The following is a 17,375-nucleotide window of genomic DNA, read 5'->3' as shown; positions in this document are numbered from 1 at the left end:
GCCCCACCTCGAATGCTGGGCTCAGGTTTGGGCCCCTCGGGACAAGAAGGCCCTGGAGGGGCTGGAGCGTGTCCAGAGAAGGGCAGCGGGGCTGGGGCAGGGTCTGGAGCACAAGTGTGCTGGGGGGCGGCTGAGGGGGCTGGGGGGGTTTAGCCTGGAGAAGAGGGGGCTGAGGGGAGCCCTTCTCGCTCTCTGCAGCTGCCTGAGAGGGGCTGGAGTGAGGGGGGGGGTTGGTCTCTGCTCCCAAGTCACCAGGGACAGGATGAGAGGAAATGGCCTCAAGCTGTGTCGGGCGAGGTTTAGATTGGGTGTGAGGGAAAATATCTTCACCGAAAAGGGTGGTCAGGCATTGGCACAGGCTGCCCCGGGAAGTGGTTGAGTCACTATCCCTGGAGGTATTTATGTTGACACGGTACTTACGGACATGGTTTAGTGGTGGACTTGGTAGCGCTAGGCTTACGGTTGGACTTGATGATCGTAAAGTTCTTTTCCATATACAATTCTGTGATTTAATTATTAGTCACAACTTGTTTTGCACAGTCAAGTCTGGCTTTGAACATCCTGGGTGAAATCTCTACTTAAAATTGCTCCCCTCTTTCAGGTCCCTGTGCTGTTTACTTGCCTTTCAGATGAGATCGTTACCTAATGATTGCGCTCCGTGCCTTTCTCTGGAGACTTCAACACAGGGAATATTTCCCTTATCAGCATAGCGCAATTGCTATGGAGACGGTCGGTCTGCTGGTGTTGAGGAGTGCTGGGGATTTATAACCCGCTGATATTCTATGTGTTTCATTCTGTGTTTGCTAAATGTGATTACTTTAATTTCCTTCTCATTCTAGATTTTTTTTTTCAGAAAACCCTGTATAGATCCTTTCTATATGCCACGTAAAGAAGCCTTCTAACAGGCTGTCTCTATTGTTTTGTCTAAACATACACATCTCCTCTTCCCGACGGTCTGTCCTGATTTTCTCATTGGCATCACCCAGCGATACATTCAAAATACTATTGATTTCTTGTCTGACCTTCTGAAATAGCATCATTTGGGAGGATATTGTGTCAAAGGAGGCTCTTTACAAATGAAAGTGTCGCAGAAATTACATCTTGAATATGAAATACAAGGTAGATGCCTAAATATTCCATTGGTATAGCTTATTGTGTAAATTTAGAAAAAAATATACAAAACGAAACTGTAGCAGAAAATGGGTGGACCCAGTTCTGACGGAGGCAGGATTTCAGCAGCCCTGTATCCAAGTGCACAATTTGGTCTGTGTTTGACAGGCAGGAGGTTGTTCTCATCCAAGCTTCTCTGTCAAATTTAGGCTCCCCTCCTCCTTTCACCTGTGGCAGTCTGCCATACAGAGCTTCTGAGTTAAGTGAAATACCACAATGAAATGAAAATCCCAAGACTCATTTTGGGAGGCTCCTGATGGATTCTCCGCAGCCGGAGGAGGTTGCCTCTGTGCAAGGTCCCACGGTCTGACTGAGCCCACTTTTCCCAGTCTGCTCCAGTGGCATGCAACAATGAAAAATCATTTTACAATCTTCTCATTAATAATATAAAATATCATGAAGCCATTAGCAATAGGGCAAAAAAGTATTTTGAGTGTAGTACTTTTCTAGAGGTTATGGTGCTTGATTTCAATTTATTCTTTTTTCATTCTTTAAGCTTGAAAAAATTATCTCTCCTTCAGTTGGTTGTACTCTTTCATATCCTGTTTTGTTTTGAGGCCTGAATTAGGCTGCGTTTTGGGGTTTTGATGTTTACTGTTTACTGGTTTCCCTGCCAGTAAGATACATAGTGCCTACACTATTTTGGCAAGAGGAATGGCTAGTAAAGCTTCATGGGTCTCAAATATTGCAGCTTTTCATAGAAATGGAAGAAACCTGTTTGTGCAGAAGGGTTGGATGCAATCTTCTTGTACCATGAGCAAGCATGCAGCATTCAGTGACTCACAGGGTCTCTCACCAGGCTTGAATGAGAGTAGATTCAATTTCTGGCACGAGCGCCTTGCCTGTCCCACTTCACTGAACTGCAGCAGGCTCGTAATTACAATGCATCGATGTTACTGAAGAAAATATTCTTCAGATAAAATGATTTTGAAAGAAAATGTATAGGGAGAACATCCTATCTGGTATGCATAGGCAACGTCTGAAAATTGGTCTATGCTCTTCAATTTTAGATGTGACAAGGCAGAAGGTGAATATCGTTTTAAATGCAGCTGTCTTGCTTGTTGCCCTGATACTCTAGCAGTTCATTGTGAGGGAGGGAGAGTTGATAAGGCAGGTGGGAATCTGGAGAGGAAGAGACATTTAATTGCCAGTGGGTTTAGACGGAAAGTAGGATTTTTTTCCTCCTTATTTACACCTCTGTTAATCCAAGGAGCTAATCCCATCTATGGAGGGCTTGAGTGAAAGGGGAGCCAGGAGTTCAGTGCTTTTAATGGCAGCCATTCGAACTGGTGCTGCATTTTGCGTGTTTGTGTTTCTAGCCGTGGAGAATGAGCAGCCCTCCTTCCACACCTAGCTTGGCCTGTCATTTGTATGCATGGCGGTTGCCCGTCTTGCACAGCTGGATACGGCCTTTCTTTCCTTTGCTGAGTCCCTCTTGACAACTGCGAAGGACCATCCCAGGATGTCCTTGGTTTGGGGCAACCCTCTGTCTTAGATTGTAATGACCATGGATTATGTGCCTGCAGGAGAAGCTGTGCCTGAAGATGAACAGATCAGTGCAAAGGACCAGAAGAACCTGGAGCCTTGTGATAACACCCCGATTATTGACAACATCACACCGGTTGTTGCCAGTATCTCGACAGAGGAGAAGCAGAAATATGATGAGGAGATTGCCAGTCTCTACAGACAGCTGGACGATAAGGTGTGAACATTTGGTTTGACCCCATTCTCTGGCCGTAAATGGAAAACTAAGCCAAAATGGGTTGTTGTCTCTGTACTTCTTGGGCACCGTGAACTGGAAAATGTCCCAAAGTTCAAAACACTGTCACTGCATAAAACCAGATCTTGTCCGATCATGTCAGCTACCTGCTTCTGTTCCCTCTGTGGATAGTGTTTGTTGGCATTCTCCACGAAATCGCTGTTTGCCTTTCATTTTCAGGACTCGATACAGGCTTTTCAGCCCTCCTTCAGTGAATTTTGTAAATACTGTACTGCCTCAGCAAACTGTAACATCATCTCAGGGTCACAGGAGAAAAAGGAAGAAAGGGAGCCTATATCTTAATATTTTCTAATAGATTTTTTTATACTAGAATTTTAAGGAAAATATATAACCACCCCTTGGGTCTCTCTTGTTCATGTGGTTCTAGCTGTCAACACTGCTTGGACTGCAGGTGGCTTTTTTTTTCTTTTTTAATTTATTTGCACAGCTTGAAATACATCATTTGCACTTAAAGCTATTGGCAATAAATTTACTGAGCACTTGCCATTAATAGCTGTGGCTTGTGTGAAGATAAGAAGTGGCAGGGGGAAAGGCAGACTAAAACCAATTCCTGTTATGGATGAGAACGCCTTAAAAGGCTATCTAGCCAGAGTTTTCAGGATAGCTTTTATCTTGAATCAAAACTTCATTTTGACTTTCAATTGTAATTAGCAAGAAAATATCAGAAAAAAAGCCCATTGTTTTCTTGTACATTAATATTAAAGTTTGGCTGTTTCTGAATACCGAGGGAGGGAGCAGATAGCTGTGTTTAAGCCTTAGCTCTGAGGTGCATGAGGTCTCTCTGCACACTCCGGCTGCACACAGCAGTATGTTGATGGCATTCAAAATAACAGTTAAGGTCTTGAAGAAATTACAGGGTTTTTTTGTGATGGAGAATACATTCCTGGTAGCAGTCTGTAGCTCTTACGTGTTGATTAGAAAAAGAAAAAAAGTCAGTCATTCTTTTCTTTCCCTCATCAAAAGCAGCAAAGCCCACTGAATTATTCTTGAGGGAACTGGCAGCAGGTTTGAGTTTTGCCCTAGGAAACATAGGAAGCGTATTTGGTGCATTGCTGCAGTACCACAAGAAATGAGAAGGTATTTGATTCCCCAAACCAAACCAAAATATCACCATTTATTCATAGTTACAGTGTAGACCATTCTTATGTTATATCTGGGACTATTTTAATTTTAGCAAATGATTTGATATATTTTACCTGATAGCTTTATTTTCTATCAGAGACCAATTTATTAGCATGCTTGCCAGTGAAACACAAAACATCTATTGACTCTGATAGGGTGAAAAAGCAACCATTTCTCTTTGGTGAGTTCCTTTAGAGAAGGATATCCATCACAGGAACAGAGATAGACTCGGTCAGGGACTGAGCTTGGTGTGCCTTGTGCGGCATTCTGGAGGAAGCACTCATACAGTGGAGTCCATCATCACTTCTCTTCTGTATTTAAGATCAGTTCCTACGCATAAAGGTGCTGTCTTAACAAGGAGGTTGAAATGCCAGTAAAATGGGATGCCTGGCTGTGCGTTACATGGTAGTATTTTCTTCAAGGTCTGCGATGGAATAGGGAAATACAAATTCTGCAGTTCAAGGGTCCGGGTTCTGTGTTGTGGTTTGAGCTTCCTCTTTCATTACTGCGTGTCTGCATTGCTTGTACTGTGTAGCTCTGTGTACATGTATTTTTCTCTCCTCTCATACCACTCAAACGTGCACAAGTTTTGCTATGGCATTATATTCCTTCTTTTCTAGAAAGGTGAAATAAAAGTGACCAAACAAGAACTGTGAAAAGAAACTAAAAATCTCCAACCCTATTTCATTGCAGGATGATGAAATCAACCAGCAGAGCCAGTTGGCTGAAAAACTAAAGCAACAAATGTTGGATCAAGAGGAGGTAAAAAACCTAAACAACTCAAAAAAACCCTTACATTTTGCTTATGAGACCTTTCTTGAGTAATTCTGTCACAGTTGTTGGCTAGATATGTTTATATTAACTGGCTAAAATTCAATAGGTAAGAAAAACCTGTGTGACAGCTAGGTTTAAACTTCAAATTTCATAATATCCTCAGAAGAGCATTAAGCCTTGATGACTCCTTAAAATAGCATACCATCCTGCTGGGAAGTGATGCTGGAGATACCAAGGTAGGAGCGTGGTCGGTATTTTTCAATTCAAATGTATTTTTCACTATGTCTGTATCTTTTCAGGATGGGCTGTAGGTAGTTAACAGATCTCGCTAGTTTGACAGTATAGAAATTACTCACAGAAATAAATTACTGACCTTCATTATTTTGGCATGGGCAATTAGAGGCAGCACTGAGAGAAATCCATGAGACTGAAAAATTGATTATTGGTTCTGCCACAGATTTGCTTTGAAATCTTAGATTACTCTCTTTAAACATTTTATATTATCGTTTCTGTTTGTAAAATGAATGTTGGTTTTAAGACAGGAAATATGATCACTAAATGTAGAATCAAGTCATTTCCTTATCTTTCATTTGTTTATGAGAGGTTTTGAAGATATAAAATCTGGCAAGAACACCAAATTACCAAGTTCCCCAAATGTGGCTGTGATATTCCTTAGAAGGTGGTTTTATGCTGGTTTTCAGACTGCAGGAAGCTGGAGGAGGTCCATTCAGACCAAGAACAAAATCCTGGTGTGGGAGTTCACCCATCATTAGTGTTCTGAAACGTTGGTCTGTCTTTGCGGGAACACTGCCGTGATTCCCTAGGGGCGTACCTCTCGCAGCTGCCCAAGCCACTTCACCTGGAGTACAGCATTATGCTGGCTGCTTTTTTCTGGGGGTGTGAAACCTCTCTTGTAATTGAAAAATGATTCTGTGCATGCCTTAATCCTTCATCAAGCCCTCAGAAAGGGTTTCCAAGGCTTGGCTCCTTAGCAGGGAGAGAACAATGTATGAAAACATCTATTACTTGTCGCTCATGACTTACCTGCCACCTTTGGGGTCTTATCCTCACAGAAGGAATTACCACCTTTATCTTACTCCACGATTAAGCTCTTCATTCACTTGCCACAACTTTCTTTTGATTGCTCTGTATTATCCGCTACCCATGTCTGTGCTATACAAACGTAAAAGAATTTTATGCATTTTAGCAACATTTTCTGATGTGTGTTATTTGTGCCGTCTCACTTCTCCCATCTTTCTAACATCAACGTTCTCGTCTAAAGCTTCTTTTTCCCTCTCATTTTTTCTTGAGTCTTATTTTTTGGGTAATGTGCATTCCCTTCTTTGTGTTAGGTATTTGGGGGCATGCTGTACACTGGCTTATTCCCCATGCTCTTTGTGTTCCATACTCAATATTACATCTGGAAGATGAATCAAGTTTTCAGTGGCTTCTAATCCTTGCCTTACAGAGCACTTTTTCCCTTTTTTTTTTGTACATGTTCTAGGTAAGCTTTGCTGACTTATGGAATTCTCTGCAGCTGATGTTGCACCACTTGTTCAGCAGGTCTAGCTGGTTCATCTGATAAGCTTGTCCATCTCTTAACTTTGAAAGCTAATGCGATATTTTTGTTTTCTTCTTTAAGGGAATTGAATTAATTTTTCAAGATTTTGTCTTCTACATGTAAGCTTGACCTGCGCGGCGGGAGCGATCTACCTGTTCTGTCTTAGAGCCTGTGATTAGCTCGTTGATAGATGTGCTGCAGAGCAGCTGCCTCACTCTGCTTCCCCCTAATTAACCAGAGTACTTTTTTCTGCTTGATTAAGCTAGCAGGTTAATTATAAGGCCTGCCACAGATGGCATTGTGCTGATACGGGTATCTTTTGGTACTTTTTTGCCACTGGCTGTTTCTTAGGGTATGTATTTTGGGGGGGATTCTAAATCTTCCACCCTTACATCTAACATGCTGTGAACAGATCCGCAAAGTGCTGCAGCCATTGTCTCCTTCCCTTTGTTTACATCTGATCGGAATAATGTGTTATTAATAGCCTTTTAAAATCTTGGTATATTTTTTCCACATTATATCAAGAATCTTCTGGGGAGTTGTGTTTATGCTCTAGGTGATATACAACACTTCCCTTTACTTGAAGTCACAGTAATATTCACACAGAAATTTTCTTAAGTAAATGTAAATAATAGTTCCATCTGTGTTTAGTGGAAAGATTATTTTAAGCTATTTTGTTGTTTAAATATTTACATGCCATCTGGCTTTGGCAATTCAGTGGGTTTTTCCATAACGTGAGTGCACTTCTGAGGCTGCAGCATTACCAGCGAGATAAATTTCCCTTACATCTGAATCCTCTCTTTGCCACTTTGGGCATGTGCCAGTGTCTGAAGCTGCCTGCTTGGTTTCCTATTTCCCATTAGGACTCTGAGCCAAAAAAGCACAGTGTTTTCTCTGACATTTCTCCTTTTAGGTGGTCTGTTTTAGAGAGATGGTTCTGTTTAGCTTAGGGTCTCATGCTTGACTTCTTCATGGCCTGGGAGGCAGTGGGCAGTGGTGGGACAGGTCAGAAGTCCACCCAACACACTTTGGTAGTGCAGATTTTGTTCTGCCATCCCAGAAAGATGGAGTACAGCAATACTATACTAATCCATGGACAGGAAGGCTTGGAAATAAGTGAGTTTTGTGAATAAGCGTTCAATCTCTGTTGTTAGGGTGATCTGTGGGTGTGAATGCCTTCCTGTATCTCATGCACTAAATTTTATGTGTTATTGCTCTATATTTTCTGTTTTTATGCTATGCAAGGGCTGAATTTGTTATTATTCTCAAAAGTACATTATTAACAGTAGATGTTAGGTGGCACCTTTTATTTATTTTCACATCACTCTGCAGCATATTACTGCTGTTGAGTCTGGATTTGTGCTAAGAACCCGATAGCTGTGACATCTGAATGAAGAAGGAGGGATGTGAGGGCAAGGGAGAGGACCATGCAACTGACCTCTTACAGTCAGCACTGTCACTGAAACTTCAGCATCTCTCCTAGTAGCATGCAAAGAGTAAATTTAGTAAGTTTTACAAATTGGAAGTACTCACCAGTATGTGTGAAGTCTGTTTGTCTGAGCAGCTAGTCTGTCTTTGGCATCATGCTTCAGATGATAACTAAGGATAATCATCATAGGCTTGCTTACCAAAATATCCCTCTTATGCCACAAGATCTTTGAGGCTGCCTCAGAGAGCCTTTTTACTTGGTTCAGTTCAAAGCTGTGATTCTGTGTCTAAACATTTTACTTTGTGGGATTTTTTTGGTCCTAGCTGCAGCCTTGGATTGAAGGCAGAAAATTTATTTGGAGCTATGATACTGTTTAAAATAAGTTTCTCTGCCTCAGTCTTGTGCCGTAATAGGATTTGATTAAGATTTTTCTTTTCATTGATGTTCAGAGCCTTTTTTTTTGCTTCCTTCAAATATATTTATGCTGAAACTGATGTGATTTCTGGTAGAGTAGCAGGATTTCTTCTCTCCTGCTTTCTCTCTCTCACACACGCTTGTGTGCTCATGTTTTCTTTCTTTCTCTCTTTGTCTGTCCTTGCCCTTTTCAGTGTTGTCTTTGAGTTCTTGGGTGACTTAACGCTTCTGTGATATCTGGTTTCCAGCTTTTGGCCTCCACTAGGAGAGATTATGAGAAGATTCAAGAGGAGCTGACCCGTCTTCAGATTGAGAACGAAGCAGCGAAAGATGAAGTGAAAGAGGTCCTTCAAGCCCTGGAAGAATTAGCTGTCAATTATGACCAGAAATCCCAGGAAGTGGAGGACAAAACAAGAGCCAATGAGCAGCTGGCTGACGAGCTGGCACAGAAGAGTGTAAGAGCAAGCGGTTTATAGTGCTGGCTCCATCCTTGCCCCCTAACTCTGCACCTCACCTAAAGGTTTCCATAGGGGTTCCCAGATAACTGCTAGCCTGTGCCTTTTCAGGAATCTTTCAGATACTGCTGCCAAGTATGTTGTTACGTAGTTTAAAAATGGGAGTAGCAGGGAAGCTGTTAAAAGATCCGTACTTGCTGATGCTACCCTCTCTCATCTATCTTAATTAAAAGATAAAATTAAGGTATTTCAGGAACTGCTCTGTGGAAGCCGATGGCAGATTGTGGCTCTTTTGAAACCTCTGTATTTTGCACACCATAGAGACAACCGAACTGAATGTGAGAACTGGGCAGTCTGTGTTTTGGTTATTTAAAAACTGTATTATGCCAAGAAAGATGTGAAAATCTGCTTTATGCAAATTGCAGCATTTTGTGTTTTTCTGGACTCTGCGCTGTGGAGCTGGAATTTTGTACAGAGTCAGGAGATCTCAAGGAAGGAATCAGAAAAAAATCAGCTTTTTCAGCTGCTGTGTACTGTTCTTAAGGAAAAAAAGTCTGATCTGAGAAAAATCAAGATTGGCATACTAGCTTAATACATCCTTGTTCCTTAATTCATTACACGAACTGAGGAAGCTGTTGTTAACAGGTCTGTTTTCTCAGAAGACTTTGTTATCTACTTCAGTAAAAGAGATTACTATGAAATCCATTTGAAAAAAAAAGTTTTAAATACTTCTATACCTGTTTCTCTGTGATAAACCTTCTTTGACATGTATTATGCAAATAAGATTCTTACAGGATTTACTATGTTTAATAGATGTAAAGTAGCCTTGTTAGCACGTGAGTTGTGAAAGTGGATTATGGCAAGGTAGAATTGTCAGCGTCAGTACATCGATCCAGTAGGCATGTTCAGGAAAATAAAAGACAATGCCAGGTAACCTAGATATCAGAGAAGAACTGATCCCCACTCTGCAGAGGGGAGGTAACTTTTGCTTTTAAACCTTTTCAGAGTGTCCTGACAGCAACCCAGAGGGAGCTGGGCCAGTTGCAGGAGCTCAGTAACCATCAGAAGAAGAGAGCTACAGAAATCTTGAACTTACTGCTTAAGGACCTGGGAGAGATTGGAGGAATCATTGGTACTAATGATGTTAAAACGGTAAGTTGGCTACCTTTACTGCTTGCCCCCACTCCTCCCACAGTATAAAAATACTTGACGTAGAATATGTCCTTTTCCCAGGACACTGCTGTTTAAATCCTGGCTAGAGCACAGAGTATAAAATACTGAAGAGATCTTTGTCTGGGCCAGATCTGGGCAGTGTCAGTGCACACAATTACCACTTTTATTCCCAGCTCAGTGTTTGGGCCCAGACTAATGCAGCCTGTCTGTGTGTTGATGCATTTATTAATGGGGGGACTGAGTTCCCCCCAAAACAATAGACATATAGCCCTACTCCTTCGTGAGCTGGCATGATCCAGTACTGCCAGAAGCTGAAGAATCTTCAGTGGTGAGATCTGGCTTCTGGGTGGCTACCTCTGTGTTTGAAGTATGTCCTAAAATTGTTGTGTAGCTGAAGGTGAACAGTTCTCAAAGCCAGACGTCTGTACTGACGGTTGTCCAGGGCACCTGAATAAAAAGATCTGCACAGAAACTGTATTCTGCATTCTGATGTTTATTACCTTTCATCAGTGGCTCGCTTTATCAAAGAGCCCACGCTTTTGTGTCTGTTTCTGAACACAAGATGCTTTAAAATTACTGATTGCCAGCACTGGTAAATTTGTGCTAGATACCACATAAATAATTACATGACAGTGAGACCAGCTTAACTTTTGTGTATTGACTAATAACCTTTATAGAGGAAAAATATCAGAGGATCATTTTCCTCTGAAATAAGAAGGTAAAAATGGGAGTGAAGGTGGTTGAAGCAGCAGAAACCTCGGTATCTGAACATGCCTGGAGATGGTGCAAATTTTATCCAGCTTTGCTTTGAAGTTTGCCTTCTGTCTGGCTCTTGGGTTTACATGTATGGTAGAGAAGGTAGCTACTCATTTCTCCTGTTGTAGATGAGCAAAATGCTAAGTCTTAGAGAAGATATTTGTGTGGTCATTGCTAAATGGCAGATCTCTGATGGATACTTCTAATGGCCTAGAAAATCTTCCTGGTGATGTTAATGCCATCTTGTCTGTCCATTTAAAACCATGTGAAAAAGAGCAAGTGCTAAAACTGGAAAAGAAATTAATTTCCAAGATGTGTGGGAATTCCTTGCAATGGACTCCATTTTCTTGCTTTTAGTTCACTTTTCAGTATTTGAGCAATGAACTTTCCTGAACATTCAAAGCTAAAAGTGAATACGTGTGGCTGGAGTGCTTTGAATTGGCTCTGAGGGTTGTTGATGTCCTGCTAAAGCCCCTTAGATCAACAGATGCTCCAGCCTGCTCTTAATGCAGAGGGCATGATCCCTGTTGTCTGATGAGGTTATGCAGATGCCAGGACCACAAGGCCAGGCTTTGCTAGACGCTACAGCAACCTCTGGTGGCCATTGTAATAGTAACTATAAGAGGAAATCTTTGAAAATGGAGACAGAGGCTGTGTGATACACATTTTTATAGGAATTAAGATGTCAGCATTTTACAGGACAGCTGTCAGTGTAAATAAGGCCAGATTGAGAAGCTTTTAGAAGAATAACTTCAAATTTGTTGGCAATCAGCAGCTTCAAAAAGTGTGTCTAATTTCAGACCAGACTGAGAGTTTTGGAAGCAGCCGCATGTTTTAGGCTGTTGGGAGAAGACACAGTACATGTTACCTTCCCCTTGGCGGTGCTGGGAGAAAGGCAAAAAGCAGATGAAGTTGCCAGCCATATGCTCGCTCAAGGAGAACCTTCATAGCTCGTCAGTGGGCCACATGAATTAAGTAGATGAAGAAAAGTCATGAAGAGAAAGACATACAAATAAAAGGCACCATGTTAAACCAGGGAAGGAAATGATGTATAAATAGAATGATACTAAGATTTAGAGACGAGAGCGATTACTTTTCTCTTGCCAGATGAGATTTCCAGACCCATGTCTGTGTTACTGAAGAAGCACAACCCTTTGAGGGGGGACTTCTTTAAGGAGTACTTTGAAAATGCTATTCAGCTTTTAGCAGTTTGAAAGAAGGAAAATTTTCTGTGCTGGTGACATGAGAAGGTTTCTCCAGAATATACTCTTGCCATGGTGGTGGGCTTGATTATTTTAGGTGTTGAACCGCTAACTGATGAAGCACACTGAGCACAAGCCTTAATTTCTCACTTTTGAAGCTTATCAGTGAAGATTGTAAGAAGGAGTGGTATAACATGTTTAAAGGTGACCTGAAGGTCTGTGGGTACTCTGTGAGGGCTGCTGTGCTTTCACAGAGGCTTCCTACCTCTAGACAAGAGTTTCTCACAGCAGGAAGACTGCTTTGCATTGACTTACCTGTTAGAACCACACCTTCAAGATCGCAATCGTCTATGTGTTTAGTTAGCAGATGTGAACGGGGTGATTGAGGAGGAGTTCACCATGGCACGGCTTTACATCAGCAAGATGAAGTCTGAGGTGAAGTCTCTGGTGAACCGCAGCAAGCAGTTGGAGAGTGCCCAGATAGACTCCAACAGGAAGATGAATGCCAGCGAGAGGGAGCTTGCAGCTTGCCAGCTCCTCATTTCACAAGTACGTTTGCTCCTTCCTTGTTCCTTTGCAGCAAGGCTTGATGGCTTTGTCAGCCTCCTTCCTCGTGAAATGTGTGTGCTAAGAGTGAGAAATGAGACTTAAGGGAGCAGAGCGGTGTTTCTCTTGTCTGCTTTGTTGTTTTTTCTCTCTTTTCCCATTCCTCCCCCTCAATGTTTTTCAGCACATTCTGTGGCAAGGTTGTGTCCTGCTGTAGATCACAAAATGTATTCTATGGCATAATACTGAAAATCCTCCGCAGAGTGATTTCCTCAGCATCAATTTGTATCTGGTACCTTCACTGTAAAAGCAACCTGAGAAAGGAAGCAGTGATTGTATGGTTCCCTAGCAAAACATTTGGAGACTACCCTGTATCTGTTCTGTTAGTATGCGACCAAGATAACTAGGCAGCAATACATAAAATAATACATTATGGAAAACATTACTATATCAGATAGAAAGCTAGATGGTAGGAGGGTTTCATGGGGGTGGCAGTTTGAAGCAGTGATGCTTGCTGCAGGAGAGGGGATTAACTGCTTTGACATGCTCAACTGCTTTGAAGTGGACGCATGGAGGGGAGGAGAAAATACAATTTACTGTATTTCATTTGCTACCAGTTTAAGAAAACCTGGAACAAGGACAGCCTCTTGTCCTGCAGCAGAATGCCTTTATTGAGTTCTACTTACTAAAGCTGTAGCTGGAAGCATACTTCTTAGTATTACAGGGAGGCTGGAGTCCTGAGGGTATTGGCTGTCCAGAAATGTTAAGTAAAAACTATAGAATCATAGAATCATCAAGGTTGGAAAAGACCTCTAGGATCAACAAGTCCAACTGCCAACCCAAGACTATCATGTCTCCCAAACCATGCCCTGAAGTGCTGCACCTACCCATCTTTTAAATACCCCCAGGGATGGTGACTCCCCCACCTCTCTGGGCAGCCTGTGACAGTGCCTGATCACTCTGTCAGTGAAGAAATTTTTTCTAATATCCAACCTAAACCTCCCCTGATACAGCTTGAAGCTGTTTCCTCTCGTGGTATCACTAGTGACCTGGGAGAAGAGACCAACCCCCACCTCACTACAGCCTCCTTTCAGGTAGTTGTAGAGATACTTTTCATCCTGTCTTAAAGTAGACCCTGGGCTGGCACAGCCACTGAAGGAAGTCATCCTGCCAGCCTGTGCTGCACCCTTTCCTTGGGAACTTGCATTAGTAAAGCAGATTAAGGCTTGATTTGCAAAGCAGCTGTTCACAAAGCCAGCTTCTGCTGGCAAGAGAGGAGCGGGAACACAGAGCTGGGTATAAAGGTCTCAGCAGCGGTTGGTGGGACAGTCTCTTTCAGCCGTGGTGTTGGCTTATGCTGACCCAGGGAAGCAGTGAATGGAAGGCAGCCTGGCTGCCTCTGTGGGGTTGGTGTTTGTCCTCTTACACTGTGGTCACACAGGAATCGCAGAGCTATTCAGTACTCAGAGCTTGTCGCCAGCATGACCTGACTGTTGTCCTCAGTACCTAACTACAGACAAGAGACTGGAGGTTTAGGATTTGAAAGGTTTATCCAAGTACTGTATGTTCATGTGGTAAAGAAACCAAGCAGAAACACTCTTAAGCGGGTGACCACCTTGCCTTGGCATTTTGGAGGTTCTGCAAGTAGGTGCATATCGAGGCCCGTCTGTGGGAGGAAGCTGGGCTCTGTTATGCTCAACATCTTGTTAATGGGCAAATGTACCTTATCTGTAAAGCTATCAAGTTAAAAAAGAAAAGCAAAGCTGCAAGGCAGGTCAGAAAGAGTTCAGAGAGAGCAAGCCTCAGGCCTGAGGCCTTGCAAACTCAGTACAGAGCTGGTGGCCTGATACAGTGCCATATCACAGGGCTACACAATTACGGCTGATCCATAAAATGGTGCATCACCGCTGCGTGCTATACCAACAGTCTCCATTTTGGAGCCAGAACATTTGGAGCCAAGTTGGGAGCTGACTAAATTTCCTGTCAGGTTGAGGCATCTGTTGGAGGATTTATTGCCCAAAGCATGCAACTGGGGTGTGCGTCCTTCTCTTCCTGGAGACCTTGGTGCCAGGAGGGTCTGAACTATTTTAGTTCCTGCTAAGGATTACTCCTCTCTGTCTGATCTTTACAGTAGCACCAACCCAGAGGTCTCAATACCCTCTCTGCCAGGGTGAACTTTAAAAACAGTGAACCACAAATGCTTCAGCAGCCTTATTAATAGGATGTAATAATTCCCAGAAGGCATCTTAATTTTACCCCCAGATTAGAAAATTTTAATTTAATTTTTGATATTTTCAATACATGCTTTGCTCTTCTCTATTTAAACATAAACCCTTCTAGCTCAGAAGGATGTTAGCAAGAAACGAATTGTCACAATGGCTGGTGAAAGTTGATCTGAGCTTCTGCAGGTGGAAGCGTACAGGAAGCCACCTCAGAAGCCCAGTGTTCAGCTGGGTTTAGAAAGCTGCTGCTGTTTGTTTAACGCCAAATCATGACCTTCCCATGACGTTTTGGAATTACCATCTGCACTGTTCAGTATGTGTTTTGGGGTACTAAGTGTGACCTTTAAAAACACCATCTGCTTTGGTCCGTTAGCTCCTTCTGAGATCTTTTGCTGTATTTTCTCCTAGCCATCAGCTCTGGATGTGGAGAGCTTTCCAATTTTCGTCCTGTATGTAGGAAAGTACCTGAATTCCTAGGTAACAAGCTGTGGTACTCACATCTCATTGCTGTTCCCCATGTCTTTAAAGCATGAAGCAAAGATCAAGTCCCTTACAGACTACATGCAAAATATGGAGCAGAAGAGGAGGCAGCTGGAAGAGTCACAGGACTCTCTCAATGAAGAACTTGCCAAGTTACGTGCTCAAGGTACAGCATTGGGTCTTGTGGTCATCATTTCTTTTACAAACTAGATCTTAGAAAATGCAGTATTGGCTGAAGTGTCATGTAGACTAGTCCTACAACATCTATTGTCTGCTTACTGTTTTCTGGTGAAGACATAAAATTGTGATTCAGAACATTTTACACATTGCACTTCCTTGTAGTACATTACGCTTCAGATAAAACCAGAACTACCCCAGTCCTTTCACAAAATACATAGAAACTTATTTTTCCAAAGAATCAAAAACTATGAAGAGCTTCACCTTGTGCTTTAATGATGTGAGAAATAAAAAACCCAACCCAAATAGTTTAGCCAAACAGCACCAGTCAATCTTGCTAAATCTCTGTTCTGTAAAATTCTTAGATATCTAATTTCAGTTGTCCCTCTGGCAAATGCCCTGTCTCATTCAAAAGGATGCTGCTTCCCTTAGGATTGAGTAAAAGGTGTGTCTTTCCTAGCTCCTCTATAGGATTCAGCTGACTTCATTTTAAGAATTGGGTTGGTTTTTTTCCCCCTTCTGATTTAATGAGGAAAAAGCTATATCAAAAGCAGCTCTTCTGGCATTGCTAAGCTCCTGTTTGACACATAATTCCAATGTGACCTAGTAGCCCTTGGATTTCTGCACAAGGGGATCTTCTCTCACTCCAGGAGCAGCAGGTGGTGACAAGATTCTTTTTTTTTTTTTTTTTAACATCTTCTGTAGTTCTTAGAATAGAGTTTTTATTCCATTTCCTGATCTTCCTACCCTGCTCATAAGAAATGACCCGGTTCTGGAGGCCACCATTGCCCAGCAGATAATGAAAGGGGACGAGGAGGACTGTGATATGCAGGGTTATAAGGAGACAAGGGTAGGTTGGAAAGGTGCTGGGTGGGCTGAAAACGACACGGGCTGTTAGTAAAGGAAAAGGGGGTTTGGGCAGTATGGTCACAGCTTAGGTACTGCAAGCGATGGCTGTTTTGGCCCCTCCAAAGCTGTCTCCCCTGATCCCGCTACCCCCCGCAAAAAGAGGAACTGTTTTTTCTTTTTAAATGGCCGGACATAGCACGTCCTGGAACTGTGGTTAATTCTCAGCTGTTTCTAACTTTAAACAGAAAAAATGCACGAAGTCAGTTTCAAGGATAAGGAGAAGGAGCATCTGACCCGGCTTCAGGACGCAGAGGAGATGAAGGTAGTATGGCGTGTGGCAATTTTAGAGGGCATTTCTCAGTGAGATTTTTTGTTAAGCTGATAATTAGGGTGTAATTTTGTCTTCCTGTACACAGCGTGTGCTTTTAGAAAACACTTTCAGCCTCTGTTGGAATTGCCAGCTTCTGTTAGAAAACCTGACCTTATGTCAGTGAGTGATCTTTGCAATTTGAAACTGGAGACCTTGCTAATGTTGAGGATGTTGACCAGATCATAAAAAAAAGTAAGTTGTAGCCTAAATATCTGAGGTGACCAGTCTGTAAGGTGAGCCGGCATCAAAGAGTAGAGAGGTTCAGGGGACTGTGGTTGATGAATCGGACATGCCCAGGTTCCTCAAATCTCATGAACGGAGAACTGAAATACAAGAACCTGTATATTGCATCCGTAGTTGAGAACAGTTTTGTTATGTATGACTGAAAAATGATATTGATTCACCTCTGTGTTATTCTAATTCTTTGCCAGTGGAGCTCTGCTGAAAGTCAATTTGCTAAGTAGTGAATCAGGCTCCTGGGGTTAATGTAGTTTAGGTACTAAAATTTTATAAACAAAGATGCCAGACCACTCTCTCAAATCATTTGGCAAGAACTCGGACTATCGCCTAGAAATAATAATGAAATATAAATCTATTTTGTGGTATTTTCTTCTTCCTTTGGAATGCAAAGAAGTGTTAGGCAATAATGTGCGAGTTGTGTTTCTGATGGAGTTGCAAATGGCATAAAAGAAAAAAGATAATTTTACAAGGATCGTGATAGAGGTTTGTCAGCTTCAGAACTTTTGCCTCCATTATAAAAAGTTAAAGTTATTAAAACCGTTGTAAGGTTATTCCTTACAGTTGGAAGAAAAAAGCAAATCTTTTATTAGCCGTCTAAAGAGAAGCATTGAGTTTTGCTTACTACTTAAGATATGCCTAATCCTAGAATTTAAAT

The 17,375-nt window shown here is 42.1% G+C and overlaps 2 protein-coding genes across 5 annotated transcripts in view; one reads left to right on the top strand and one right to left on the bottom strand.

Moving 5' to 3' along the window:
• Positions 1-17,375, bottom strand: part of ORC4 (origin recognition complex subunit 4) — a 446,994-nt gene that overhangs the window by 309,104 nt on the left and 120,515 nt on the right. The gene's annotated exons all lie outside the window — the stretch shown is intronic.
• KIF5C (kinesin family member 5C) overlaps positions 1-17,375 on the top strand; it is an 88,600-nt gene that overhangs the window by 52,008 nt on the left and 19,217 nt on the right. For all 4 annotated transcript variants that reach the window (XM_075092758.1, XM_075092759.1, XM_075092760.1 and 1 more), the window contains exons 12-18: positions 2,697-2,872; positions 4,766-4,834; positions 8,499-8,705; positions 9,711-9,857; positions 12,197-12,385; positions 15,133-15,250; positions 16,356-16,432. In XM_075092758.1, coding sequence (XP_074948859.1) covers positions 2,697-2,872; positions 4,766-4,834; positions 8,499-8,705; positions 9,711-9,857; positions 12,197-12,385; positions 15,133-15,250; positions 16,356-16,432 — 983 coding nt within the window. The remainder of the gene's footprint in view (positions 1-2,696; positions 2,873-4,765; positions 4,835-8,498; positions 8,706-9,710; positions 9,858-12,196; positions 12,386-15,132; positions 15,251-16,355; positions 16,433-17,375) is intronic.

The sequence above is a fragment of the Phalacrocorax aristotelis genome, chromosome 5, assembly GCF_949628215.1.
Source record: "Phalacrocorax aristotelis chromosome 5, bGulAri2.1, whole genome shotgun sequence".
Taxonomy (NCBI): domain Eukaryota; kingdom Metazoa; phylum Chordata; class Aves; order Suliformes; family Phalacrocoracidae; genus Phalacrocorax; species Phalacrocorax aristotelis.
Note: the sequence above shows the minus strand (reverse complement) of the source record. Positions and strands in the feature narration are given on the sequence as shown.